The sequence below is a fragment of the Myotis nattereri genome, assembly GCF_964212035.1.
Source record: "Myotis nattereri genome assembly, chromosome: 18".
Taxonomy (NCBI): Eukaryota; Metazoa; Chordata; class Mammalia; order Chiroptera; family Vespertilionidae; genus Myotis; species Myotis nattereri.
The window spans coordinates 21,567,357-21,582,051 of NC_138093.1; the positions used below are offsets into that span (position 1 = coordinate 21,567,357).

Genomic DNA, 14,695 nt, shown 5'->3' on the forward strand with positions numbered 1-14,695 from the left:
AGTTGCAGCTCAGAGGTCTGCAGCGGCAGGCGGGGAACGTTGGAGTCCTCCGTCACTGAAGCAAGCAAGCCTCATGTTAGTTTCAAGCTGCCAGGCCGCCATCTTGGCAGGCAGTTAATTTGCATATCTCGCTGATTAGCCAATGGGAAGGGTAGCGGTCGTATGCTAATTACCATGTTTCTCTTTTCTTAGATAGGACTAGAGGCCCAGTGCACAAAATTTGTGCATGGGTAGGGTCCCTAGGCCTGGCCAGTGATCAGGGTCGATCGGGGCCTTCTGGCTTCTGGCCAGGGCCTTCCTTCTGGCTGCCAGCTGGGGCCTCTCTTCCCTAGCTGCTGACTGCCGGCTGGGTCCTGCCTTCATTCCGTGCCACCCCCTGGTGGCCAGCACATGTCCTAGCGAGCAATCAAACTCCCGGTCTCCCGGTCGAACTCCTGAGGGGACACTTTGCATGTTAGCCTTTTATATATATAGATGGCATAGTATTTGCATATATCCTGCACACATCCTCGTATATACTTTAAATAATCTTTAGATTACTTATAAAACCTAATACAATGTAAATGCTATGTAATAGTGCGTGTCATTCATCTGAGAATATGGAGTAGATACCATCCTGTAGCATTTCTTTTCTCAGCAGGATTGTGTTCTGTGATCATGTTGTTTAAAGGTTTCATGTAATCTGAATATCTTTTAAGATAATGGGAAAGCTCATGAAATTCATATGGAATTGCTTAGGGAATAATGACAAGAAAAATATCTGTACATGTTCACTACAGATGAAGCCATCGTAGGCCGAACTACAAACTACACATCAGCAACACATTTTTTTCTAATACCTTCATTTGCTGTTGGCTTAATCCATGGAAGCAGAGGGGATCATCTGTACTTATATTCTCCTCCACCTACTGCTCCCAAACCAAGTCCATTGTTCTTTTTATATGCTCTCATAGCACTCTGTACTGCATCTTTATAATAATTGCTTAAATTAAGGGTATACTAATTGTGCAGTATTTGACCTCTCTTCTAAATTTAAGTTTCGTTAGTTCAGTGACTAGGTCGGTCTTGTTCACTGTTATATTCCCAGGCTTGAATACATAGTAAATAAATACTTACAGAATTTAAAACACAACAAGAAGTTATATTAATATGCTAGGAAAAAAACACCTACATTGTATATCAAATAACCAAGTTCAAAGATAACTGAACTAGGTGTGTCATTTTTGAGCAAGTAATTTTATGTCTCTGATCCTCATTTTATTAATCTATGAATTGAGGGAATGTGATTTATTGACCTTGAAGATATCTTTCAACTCTGATTTGTTTCCTAAAGGATCTCTCTCTTCCTCTTCTGTGCATTTTTTCCCTGTTGACCTTTATTTTTGTTTGTTCTCCTACTTGATACTCATCGTTATTTGTTTTTCTAGATTCATCTCTCTTTACTGTCTGTAATGTGCATGTATTCTTTGATATCTGAATTCTCAACATCTAAATATTTGCCATAGTGACTTGGAAATGTTTAACCTAAAATTGACTCTCCAAATTAAAATATTGTTCTGGCCCAAAACATTAAGTTGCACATTAACCTAGGCGAGAGAATATGGAGTAGACTGTTTCCTATATCATTTATTTTCCCAATGGGATGTGTTTTGTAATTATGTTGTTTAAAGGTTTTATGAAATCCAAATATCTTTTAAGGTAATGGAAAGCTTGTGAAAAGTAAGTGAGCCTAGGAGGATTAGAAAAGCTCTTAGGTTAGAAGAAAAGATGGAAATGATAGAGATTAATGAGAGATAAGACAAAACAAAAATGACATAAAAACTTGCCTCTGCATGAGTCCCCATGTACTATGATTTTTACTTTATTTGCGGGGAAAATAAAACTATGAGAATGTTATTAGTTTAGAAATCCTTGTTAATTTTATTTTATTGTGCTATTTGCATCATTATAAATTACTAACAGATTATTGTTTATGTACCTTACAGTACATGTTTGCAGTATACAGAAAATGGAAATTGTATCTGATACTCTATTATGTACAAATGTACCCACTAACAAGTTAATTGAATATAAATGATTTTGTATGCTTATTTTTAAATACGAAATTTTTGGTGGGTTGTATATATGGTTATGATTTTAAGGATACTTAACAGTATTTGGGGAAATTAATTGGGAGTTTTAAATGTGTTTGAACTACATTCTTCTTTGTCCACTTAAAATCAGAAATGGCTCCTGTTACATGAAAATTTGCCATCCAACACATTTTTAGGAATGAATTAGATTTGTGTAAGAGGGATGTCTGTTCCACTTGTGTTGGTTGTATTGAAGAAAAAAGCTAAGTGCTTGCTTTTACTGCTTTATAGTCTCATATTGTAGGTGTTCATTCTCTTCTACTCATTTGAGGTCAGTGGTTTAAGTTTTATGCAATCTGCCTCCTTCTGTTCTTTTAGATAGATACTGTCACAGTATGGGCTGTATAACCAATCGCTAAAACCTCAGAAACTGATCTCTCAAAAGTGGTAAACTATTTATGCTTTTACCCCCTTCTCCATTAAGAATCACATTCCTTTAAAAGCTCTAATTCTTTCCCCACAGCAGCTGTTTCTAAAGGAAAGTGTTGATATTCAGTTCAAAAAGAGGCAAGCGTGGGGTATATTAATATAGGAAGAGGTACTAAATATAACAAGGAATGAGTATTAAATGGTGTTTGAGATGAATTCTTAGTCTAGTTCATTTTTCTACCTGTAACAGGAACATGAGACATGAAAAGGATCTTAAGTATAGATCATTTATGCAATACAAAGGTTATGTTTTAAGGACCAGACTAGTATTTTTCTTAACACTTTTTTTAAATTTGCACCATACTTGACTGTTTAAGAAAACAGAAGTGCATACAGACCTTTGTTTCCTTTTAAAGATTAATATATAAATGAATTATTTTATTTTGAGTATTTTACATTTTTCTGGTTGGGTTACAGTATGAACTACAGATGTGAGGGATCAATTCGGATTGAAGAGCAGGCTATGATTGACTGTCATTTGTCATTTATTTATTAAAAATATATTTTTAATGATTTCAGAAAGGAAGGGAGAGGGAAAGAGATAGAAACATCAATGATGAGAGAGGATCATTGATTGGCTGCCTCTTGTATGCCCTCTACTGTGGTTCAAGCCTGCAACCCAGGCATGTGCCCTGACTTCCTGGTTCATATGGTGAGCCACTGAGCCACACTATCTTGGGCACCATCTGCCATTTTTAAAAAAATATATATTTTATTGATTTTTTACAGAGAGGAAGGGAGAGGGATAGAGAGTTAGAAACACTGATGAGAGAGAAACATCGATCAGCTGCCTCCTGCACACCTCCTATTGGGGATGTGCCCGCAACCAAGGTACAACCATCTGCCGTCTTGATGCTGACCATCATTCATAATATTCCATTCAGTTACCTAATCTGTATAATTGTTTAAGCAGTGCTTGGCTCAGTGTGGGAATTATGGGACTTATGCCTTTTTGCATGTCTCAGAAGTGGAAGAAAGTATATGATCTGCTCTTCCTGCCGTTTCATGGCACGTGTGATCAGGTGTAGTGCAAACTATGTACTTGTGACGTGGTAGGAAGAAGCAAATCGAAACTTTGTAGGAAGTGTGTCCCATCCTAGCCATTTTCTTAGAAGATTACTTAGGTAATCTTAGTATTTGGGTAATAGCATCAAACTACTGTTTATCAAGTACTTGATTGCTATAAATAAGTCACATTTTCAAGGAACTTAGTACATTGTTCTCAAATAACTTATTGTGGCCTGTGAGGAAACAGAGTTAGAACCCCCATGCTTAGGTATCAGTGGTGCTGAGACTGAGAGGGAGGCAGCAGAGGGACTCTTTTGCAAACTTTAGACGAAGGGAAATTATTCACCAGAAAGAAGTGTCACATATTATCTCCTACCTGCCCTCTTTTACTCTTAGAAAGAAAGGGTGATGGTAAGCATAGGGGATTTACTGACTAGACACCACTGTTTCAGTTGCTTAGAAATTAAGCCTGTAGTTGAAGAAAAACTAAAATGGTTACCTAAGGTTAAGATACATAATATGAATTTTTAACAAATAGTTGTGGTCTCATAGTGAATTTATGATAAGGATTAAAACATATATTTTCATAAAGGGAAACATTTCTGAACTATGATTTTATAAAACATAGAATCATTTATTACTCAGTACCCTTATTATTCACCAGGGTTAGTGTGACCGTATTTAAATCCACTGGGCCATTGATTCATGTGCACTGACATTTTAACATAATATGGAGGTGGGGAGGTAATGAGGCATAAAATAAATGAAATTAAACTTCATTTTAATACCTTGATGGATTTGTGTTTTTTTCCCTATACTTTAAGAATTCAATAGAATGACTTAAAGTATATTATATTGATGGGAAGTAATTAATACCATCTGGTCTAGGCCTAGGGCAGACAGCATTAACACATTAATAAAATATTAAGAGAAAATAGTCCTTTGTGTACTTAGGGAAATTGATGTGTCCTTAGCTAGTTAGAGTACTATAGCTATGTTTTAAAGTTATTTATATGTATTTTTACTTCTATAAGATATTAGTGATTCTAATTCTGAAATTTTATAAAGAAACTAGAGGCCTGGTGCATGAAATTCAGGTACAGGTAGGGTCCCTAGGCCCGGGTGGCGATCAGGGCCCATCAGGTTCCCCGCCTCCCTGCCTCCCCACCTCCTCCTTTCCTTGCTCCCTCAGTGCCCCACCCCACCCCGCCCCCCTGGTTGCCTGCCATGTTCTGCGCTGCCCCCCTGGTGGTCAGCACATGTCATAGCGAGTGATCAAACTCCTGTTCTCCTGGTCAAACTCCCGAGGGGACACTTTGCATATTAGCCTTTTATATACAGACTAGAGGCCCGGTGCACAAAAATTTGTGCACTCGGGGGGAGGGGGGTTCCTCAGCCCGGCCTGTGCCCTCTCGCAGTCTGGAACCCCTCGGGAGATAAGGACCTGCTGGCTTAGGCCTGCTCCCGGGTGGCAGAGGGAAGGCCCAATCCCTAGGTGCAGCCCCTGGTCAGGCTCAGAGCAGGGCCGATTGGGGAGTTGGGGTGCCGCCCCCTGTCATGCACAGAGCAGGGCGGATCGGGAGGTTGCGATGCCACCCTCAGTCACGCTCAGGGTAGGGCTGATTGGGGGGTTGGGGCACCCCCCCCCCCCGTCACACTCAAGGCAGGGTCGATGGGGAGGTTGTGGCGCCACCCCCTGTCACGCACAGAGCAGGGCCAATCAAGGGGTTGGGGCGCTGCCCCCTGTCACGCACAGAGCAGGGCCGATCCGGGGGTTGGGGAGCTCACCCCGTCACGCACAGAGCAGGGCCCATCAGGGGGTTGGGGAGCTCCCCCCTGTCACGCACAGAGCAGGGCGGATCAGGGGGTTGGGGCGCCGCCACTGTCACACTCAGGGCAGGGCCGATGGGGAGGTTATGGCTCTACCCCATCACACACAGAGCAGGGCCCGTGGGGTGGGGGTTGGGGCGCCGCCCTCTATCACCCACAGAGCAGGGCCGATCAGGGGGTTGGGGCGCCGCCACTCTCACACTCAGGGCAGGGCCGTTGGGGAGGTTGTGGCTCTACCCCGTCACACACAGAGCAGGGCCCGTGGGGTGGGGGGATTGGGGCGCCGCACCCTGTCACACACAGAGCCGCAGGGCGATCAGGGGTTTGGGGAGCTCCCCCCTATCAGGCACAGAGCAGGGCTGATCAGGGGGTTGGGGGCGCCTTCCCCTGTCAGGAACAGAGCAGGGCGGATAGGGAGGTTGTGGCCCCGCCCCCTGTCACACACAGAGCCGCAGGGCGATCAGGGGGTTTGGGCGCTGCCCCCTGTCATGCTGATCCTGGTGCCGGGAGACCTCGCGGCTCCGCTGATCCAGGTGCTGGGATGTATATTACCCTTTTACTATATAGAATAGAGGCCTGGTGCATGGGTGGGTGCCGGCTGGTTTGCCCTGAAGGGTGTCCTGGATCAGGGTGGGGGTCCCCACTGGGGTGCCTGGCCAGCCTGGATGAGGGACTGAGGGCTGTTTTCAGGCTGGGACTGAAGCTCCCAACTGCTTCTTTTTTTCTTTTTTTTTTTTTTTATTCTGAGCCAGCTTTAGCTCTGAGGCTCCAGCTCTTAGGCCTCCGCTCCTGAAAGCAGGTATCTGGTTTGTTTAGGTTCTACATTCGCAACTCTGTATCAACTCCAGGTCTGAGATCCCGGCTAGTTGAAAGCTGTTTTCTGGGGTTTTGTTTAGCTTCTATTTTTGTAACTATGTTTCAAACTGCCAGCTCAGAGGCCTGCAGCGGCAGGCGGGGAACATTGGAGTCCTCCGTCACTGAAGCAAGCAAGCCTTATGTTAGTTTCAAGCTGCCTGGCTGCCAGCCGCCATCTTGGCTGGCAGTTAATTTGCATATCGCCCTGATTAGCCAATGGGAAGGGTAGCGGTCGTACGCCAGTTACCATGTTTCTCTTTTATTAGATAGGATGCTTGTATTTGATTTTGAGTTCTAACCAAATTCAGAACCCAAACAATTCTGATCATTGAAATTTGAATGTTGGGAAGAACTTGCTATTTCTAAACCAAGTTAGTTCTGGCATGGAAATAAACACACATACACACACACACACACACACACACACACACACCCCTTTCTACAAAGGTTCAGACTCATGCAGTTTACAACTACTTGTTAGAAATGTGTTTCTTTTTTAATGTATTAAAATCTCCTTGATACAGATAGATTTCCCAAAACTGTGTCTTTGTGTTTTTATAGGTGGTACTAAGAATCAATGAAAGGCTGTTGAGACTGAATGAAACATTAGAGTTTGTGTTTTAGCTGGAGGAATGAATTTCTCTATAGAATCCTCTGTAAAACTTGTTTTGAATGGCAGTAAATAGGTTTGGGATTTTAAGAATTGCTTTTAACTTATGTTTGATTTTTTTAAAAAATGTGGCTTGTAAATAATGCGATTCAAAAGCAACACAGATGAATTTCTAAGGAGCTGAAAGACACAAAAACAAAATTTTCCACAGCCATTTTTTTCTTTGACATTCTCCATATTCGGGTCATAGACTTAGTCTTTTCCACTCTATGCCTATTTCTGCTTCTAATTGGATCCCTTTTTTATTCTCCTATTGTAAGTCTTTTGAGATACTTTCTAAGTCTGGAAGAGACAAGATGCTAACCTTCTAAGAGGAAAGTTAATTTGTGGATATTTATAGATATGCCTAATGGAATTTCCAGTGAGTCTTTAAGAGAATTACTCCAGATGACACAGGGACATTCAGTGCTGATACTAATTTATATTTTGTCAGGAAACCCACATTATGCTGTAAATATAGTATTCTATATTCTAAATTTTATGGACAGGATCTGTCAATATTTTCTTGCTTACTAGAGATAATAAGATTACTGCTCAAATTAAATTAGAGTGGGCAGTTTAGGTCACCCATGGTTAACTTACATAAGAAGGTTAGTCATTTGAATGAAAACTTGTCTGGGCCACAAAACCACCACATTTCCACATAAAGTAGGTGTATCCTTTCTGTTGAGGTGGTCTTGGTATTTGCTCTAAAAATAGGCCTACATTGTGGTAAAAATCTAATCCATTTGTTTATCCAAATCACATTAAGAAAATCAGCTTTTTAAAAATAAGTTTTTGTTGATTTCAGAGAGAGGAAGGGAGAGGGAGAGATAGAAACATAAATGAGAGAATCATTGATTGGCTGCCTCTTGCATGCCTCCTACTTGGGATCGAGCCCACAACCCAGACATGTTCCCTGACTGGGAATCAAACTGGAACCTCCTAGTTCAGTGATGGCGAACCTTTTGAGCTCGGCGTGTCAGCATTTTGAAAAACCCTAACTTATCTCTGGTGCCATGTCACATACAGAAATTTTTTGGTATTTGCAACCATAGTAAAACAAAGACATTTTTGATATTTTATATATTTAAATGCCATTTAACAAAGAAAAATCAACCAAAAAAATGAGTTTGCGTGTCACCTCTGGCACGCGTGTCATAGGTTCACCATCACTGTCCTAGTTCATAGGTGGACACTCAACCACCGGCCAGGCAAGAAAATCAGCTTCGATATGACTTTTAATTATAGGCAAGAATACCCTATCGTGTCAAAAAGGATTAAGAGTCAATTTCTTTGAAGCTTTTTGTGATAATTTTAGGAAATTCTAAAGTATAAAGAAAACTTTAAAATAATTTAAGATGCTTGGAATACAAGGAGCGAGTTGAAGGTGGAGTTGGTGTGGTGTAGAGAAGCTGTAGATATAGCGAATCCCGCTCTGCACAGTGCAGAAGAGATTAGAAGAAGCTGGAAAATAGGGGGAAACTGTTGGTGAACTTGCCCAGCCAAGTCCTAGTAACATTATTAGTTCTTTGATTTTGAAATTGTTTTAGAGGGTAGTTGATAAGCTCCCCAAAACATGTAGAGCAACACATTTTAGAGAGAATAGGCAATTAAGTCCAAAGGAGCTTTGAAGATAATAATGGACACAATAAGGGGCCTTAAGAAGATAGACATATGCCTAAACTACCTTAATTACTGACTTGTTACTTTCTATAGAACTCAGGCTATAGTTATGCATATTTGAGTAATTATAGTATAGGATATCATTTTAACTTTATTGCAGTTAGTCAATAACAGTAATACCATTCTGTGATAAAAAGACTGAAAGTCTGGCCCTGACCAGTTTTGACCAGTTTGGCTCAGTGGATAGAGTGTCGGCCTGCAGACTGAAGGGTCCCAGGTTCGATTCCAGTCAAGGGCATGTACCTTGGTTGCGGGCACATCCCTAGTAGGGGGTGTGCAAGGAGGCAACTGATGGATGTTCCTCTCTCATCGATGTTTCTAACTTTCTATCCCTCTCCCTTCCTCTCTGTAAAAAAAAAAAAAAAGCAATAAAATGTATTTTTTTTTAAAAAGACTGAAAGTCTATAGAAAGTAATAGTAATGAAAACATGCATCTAATAGATAAAATGCTCTTACTTATGATTCACAACTCTCCTGCTCTCAGGGGTTTTTGTTTTCTAACTTCTTCAGCTTGAGGTTGTCTTCTAGCATAATAATTAAACAGTAATAAGTAATGTATTTTAAATGATCCCTGCAAGTATATTCCTGAAAGGTATTAGTCCTTCATAGCTAAAGATCTTTTACTATATATTGAACTGCCATAAAGCCTTATTTAATGGATCTAATGTGTTCTTATGATTAAGATATAAGGTTTACAACAGCCCAAAGAGTGAATAGTTTATATCAAAGAATTTTAAAGTGACAAAGTAATAGTAACCACTTGGTATTTTATAGGGAAATGAGACATTTACAAGAGTGGAGATACTTAGCTTTGACATTGTATACCCTCATCTCTAAGAGACATGATGGTAACATGTTTAGATCTTTCCTCGAGTAACTTGCTTCCTATGATTTTAAGGTATTACTGGCCTCTAGTGGTAATATGCTATAGTTTAAATCAGTGGTTCCCAAACTTATTTGGCCTACCGCCCCCTTTCCAGAAAAAATATTACTCAGCGCCCCCTGGAAATTAATTTTTTAATAATTTTAATAGCAATTAAACAGATATATGTATTAATGTTTCTACCTTTTTCGTAAAATATAGTAAAGAAAGGTGTAAATTAGAAACATTGAAGTTTGAAATTATGAAACTATTTATTGAACTCAGAATAGAAAGGTAATACAAAAAAAGTTAAAACAAGCCGAAACCGGTTTGGCTCAGTGGATAGAGCGTCGGCCTGCGGACTGAAAGGTCCCAGGTTCGATTCCGGTCAAGGGCATGTGCCTGGGTTGCGGGCATATCCCCAGTGGGAGATGTGCAGGAGGCAGCTGATCGATGTTTCTCTCTCATCGATGCTTCTAACTCTCTATCTCTCTCCCTTCCTCTCTGTAAAAAATCAATAAAATATATTTAAAAAAAAAAGTTAAAACAAATGCACCTGTGGCCATCACTGTCCCCCTGGATCGCTGCAGCGCCCACCAGGGGGCGGTAGCGCCCACTTTGGGAATCACTGGTTTAAACGTTCTTAATTCTTATGAGTAACTAGAAAGAAAGCCTTTTTGAAGGTCTAAGCTGCCAATAAATTCACTTTCTCAGTTCTAAGTCAACAGTACTCTCAAAATGTGCAAGAAACAGCATCTTCCTCTTAACGACCAGGGCCTCTCTATCTTTTGTTCTTGTCTCTTAGTCACCTTTTCCTCTTGATTTTGAATGATACTGGTTTAGCTCTGAAGTGACCTTTCATTATTTTAGGGCATATGCAGTAGTGATTACTGTGTCAAGTTTGTGCTTATGATTATAGAGTGTTTCAGCCCTCTTTTCTGCAGACTATAGACCAGTTTTCACTTCTCTTTGTTAACAGCTTTTATTTTCTTTTTTTTAAGAACAGTTTTTATTTTCTTAAGAGAAAGTTAAGATTTTAGTTTACCACTGAGATTCATGTTTAGAGTCATCTCTAATTTGATTTTGAAGAATGTTACATTTGAAATACTAGTTTGCTAAGCAGGATAATGATTTGTCACTCTGTTTTTCATATTTGTTACCCAGATGTGAAAGGGCCACCTACGCATCGTCTGTCTTGTGGCCAGTCACCCTACACTGATACGACAACATGGGAGCGGAAGTATTGCATCCTCACAGACAGCCAGTTGGTGTTGCTCAACAAGGAGAAGGAGGTGAGAAGGGTATTATTAAGAAAAGCTACTTCCCTTTTCTGACCAAATTCCTGATATAATATAGTTTTTATTTGCATTTATGAAAATGAAGGCTTTATGAATGATAAACTATAACATGGCAGTTGCTGTAGCTCTACACAAAAGAACACAGCCTCTACCAGTATAAAAATGGCCAGCAAGAGGACGCAAGGGAAAATAAACAATCTAACTCTCCTCTCCTGACTTCCGACTTCTTGTCAGTGTTACCTGCTGGCCAAACCTAACCTGAGGTCAGAGGAAAAGATTACTCTTGATGTGTTCTGTAAAGGTTTGCTTCCTGAAACACACAGCAAGGTAGAGAAGGGCAGAGAATAGATCTGGAGAGGCAGACAGAATATAATTATTGCTATTCTAGGTGAACTTTCTGTCCCTCTAAATAAAAAATAAAAAACAACAGCAGAACCCCTTGAACTTACCATATACTATGACTACTTTGTTTATCAAGTTGTTCAGTGTGCAAATCCTTCCACATCCAAATAATTCATTTTCTTATTGGTGATTTATCACATGATGCCATTCTGATTTAGTAGGACCATTAGGGCATCCTATTCCCATCCTCCACAACATAAAAATATAATGAATATGATCTTGGCAAAGGGATAATGGAAGGGAAGGGGAAGACAAGATCTGATTCAATGAAAGAGAAAGATTAATTGCCGTGTGTGTGTGTGTGTGTGTGTGTGTGTGTGTGTGTATAGCTATGGGTATCGATATAATAAGTAAAATAATACTTTAATATAAAATTTTATTTTATTAAAATAATTTTTAAAGGGTCCTTTTTTGAGCAATCTAGTATACGTGGACTGTGTTTATGTTAAGTAGACAAATAATAAAAATTGGTAGAGTGAATATTAGTAGAGAAGATTTTTAGTTACCAATTTGAATAAACAGATCATTCAAAATGCACATTTTAATCAACATACTCTGTCTTCAGTTTTTTTAAAATCACAGTTATGAACAGATCATTTGTCATCTTTATGCCCTTCCTTACATTTTATTCAGTTTAGTACTGTAAGAAATGTAATAGCCTAAGGATAGATAGCATAAACATGCCTTAACAAGAACCAAGATATAACCCACTGATTAGATATTACTGATCATTTAAATAGTCCAGGACTGGGTCCTCTTTTGTCTCATAAAATAACTGTCCATGATGAAAAATTTCCAAAAAACAGTATCTTAGGTACTTTATGCCTGTTCATGCCAGTCATCATGAGTAACCCTAGATGCCCGGGGAACTCATCATCTCCCACACTCTCTTTTTGGCTCTGTAAATCTCCTTTTCTGTCTCTGCCATTCAGTCATTCTTCCCTACCTCTTGAAACCCCTTTACTCTGCCCTCTGCAACTTATGGTCCGTCAGCAGCAAACTCAGCCGTTCTTCCACCTCTTCCTGAAGGAGTCCCTTAATTTTTGGTCTAATGAGAACCTGTATCTTCCCTGAGGACACTGTCTTCTGTGAAGTCCTGTCAAGTGTTGGCTGTTTTTCTCCCATAGCCCTCAGACCATGCTGCCTATAGTAGCTGTCCTTCTCCTCCCATGGCTGCTTCCTGTCTGACCTCTCCCCAACCCCTTTAGTTTTTCAATTTTTTTATGTCCACTAGCTCATCCCCACGAACATGCTATTATTTCTCCTATCTTAAAAGAAAAAATAAGCTGATATCAACCTCACTTCTGCATCCAGTTACCATCCTTTTCTGCTTCCCTTAATAGCAAAAATTCTCAAAACTTGTAAGCTCACTGTCTCTAATTCCTCTTCTCTTGTTCTCGCTTAAACTACTCTGATCAGACTGTTACCCATAGTACTCTGCCAAAATTAATCTTGTTAAATTCACTGGTGACCTCCAAATTACTGAATTCAGTGGTCAGTTCTCATCTGACTTAATTTGTCCGTGGCATTTAATGCAGTTGATGGCTCATTTCTTCTTCTAGAACAACTCTCTTCCCTTGGCTTCCCTGACACTGTGCTCTCGGTTTTCTTCTTGCCTCTCTGGCAATTCCTTCTAAGTCATCTTTGCAGATTTCTTTTCTCTCCAAATCTTTACAGGGGAGTGCCAGTCCGTGGACATCACTTCCTAGGACTCTTATCCAATCTTATGACCTTAAACACCCTCTAATGCTGATGATTCCTAATTTTATGTCTTAAGCCTACACATCTCTGTTCTCTATCTAGACTCACATATCCATCTGCTCATTACACATCTCTACTTGGATAGTAATAGTCATCTTCAACAAGTCCCACACTGATCCCCTAGTCTTCTGAAGCCTTCCAGAGACCTTCTCCTTTTTCATTAATGACAGCTCCATCCTTCCTAGTTCCAAAGGCTCACTGTGATCCAGCTACTCTGGCTTCGGCACTGTCCTTGAGCACATCAGACATGTTCCTGCCTCAAAGCTTTAGCCTTGGCTTTTCCTTTAAGATATTTGAGTGATTTACTTTCTCACCTCCTTGAACTCTTTGCTTAGATATCACCTGCTTAATATAGGCCCACCTATTTAAAATTGCCACCCCTGCCCTGGCTGGGTAGCTCAGTTGGTTAGAGCATCATCCTGATATGCCAAGGTTGCTGGTTCGATCCCCGGTCAGGGCACATACAAGAAGCAACCGATGAATTCATAAATTAGTGGAACAGATAGATGTTTCTCCCTCTCTGTCTCTTTCTGTCTCTCTTTCTCCCTTCCTTTCCCTCCCTCAAGTCAATCAATCAAATAAATAAATAAATTGCAACCCCTCCTGTATCTCCATCCAGAACATCTGATCTAATTATGTGGCTCTAATTTTATTTTGTCCCAGAGCATTTGCCACTTTCTAAAATGCTATCGAATTTATTTGTTATGTTTATTGTCTTTCTTCCACTACTGGAATGTAGGCTTTAGGGCAAGGATTTTTTTCTGTTTTGTTCAATGTTGTATCCCTCAGTGCTTAGGACAGTTCTTGATACATAAGTAAATTCTCAATAAATATTTGTTTAATAAATTTTGAAAAAGCCAAATTATAAATTTGATTCCTAAAGATCCATTTGCTTAATATTAGTGTGAGAGGAGATGCACCTGTCCTTTTATCTTTTATTTTTGTGTGATAAATTTTTCCAGAGCATGAGTCTTAATTCCATGTTTTCTCCCTAAAACTAGATAATAAAAGAGGATAAAAATAATCCATAAAATGCTTTTCTATTGTTAATATGTGATTCCATCTGTATTTATTGAACATGTATTATGTGTGCAGTATTGTGATTGCTAAGATACAGGTTTGGGGGACGTATTATGGTAAATTAAAAGTTATAAACATTTGGAACTCCATGCAGGTAGTGTTTGCACAACCTTGTGAATGTACTAAATGTCACTGAGTTAATTCACTTTAAAATGGTTAATTTTATATTAAGTGAATTTCACCTCAGTAAATTATTTTTTCTTAAGATTATAATATAATCACAAGGAAAGATTAACTGAGATATTGCCTGGAGTGGGTTATGGTGTGAACTGGAGAATGCCAAAAAAGGTTTTACAGAGAAATCTGTGATTAGGTCATGTCCAGGGACAAATAGAAGCTCACCTGGAGGAAAAGAAGGGAAGGATATTTCATGTATAAGGAGACAGATCAGGAAACATCTCTCTCTTTGGTAAATTGCAAAATGCTCAGGATCCTTGGAATATAGCTTGAAGAACAGTGATGACTGTCAGGAATCAAATGAGAAAGTGCCTTGAAGGCCATGCTAAGGAATTTGGACTTAATTCTGGAAATGATTTGGACCATGGAAAGGTATTTGGACACGTCAGTGACATCATCAGGTTTGATTCTTAGAACTGTTAATCCTTTGGAAAATTGAGTGAATGTTACTGGAAGAAAATAGAAAGTTAGGTTACTGTAGTAGACCAGGTAAGGGATGAGCAGTTCCTGAAATAGTTTGCAAAAA

The 14,695-nt window shown here is 39.7% G+C and overlaps 1 protein-coding gene across 3 annotated transcripts in view; it reads left to right on the forward strand.

The window, feature by feature from the left end:
- Positions 1-14,695, forward strand: part of RASAL2 (RAS protein activator like 2) — a 248,978-nt gene that overhangs the window by 109,345 nt on the left and 124,938 nt on the right. For all 3 annotated transcript variants that reach the window (XM_081112119.1, XM_081112120.1, XM_081112118.1), the window contains exon 2: positions 10,616-10,743. In XM_081112119.1, the coding sequence (XP_080968245.1) occupies positions 10,616-10,743 (128 nt within the window). The remainder of the gene's footprint in view (positions 1-10,615; positions 10,744-14,695) is intronic.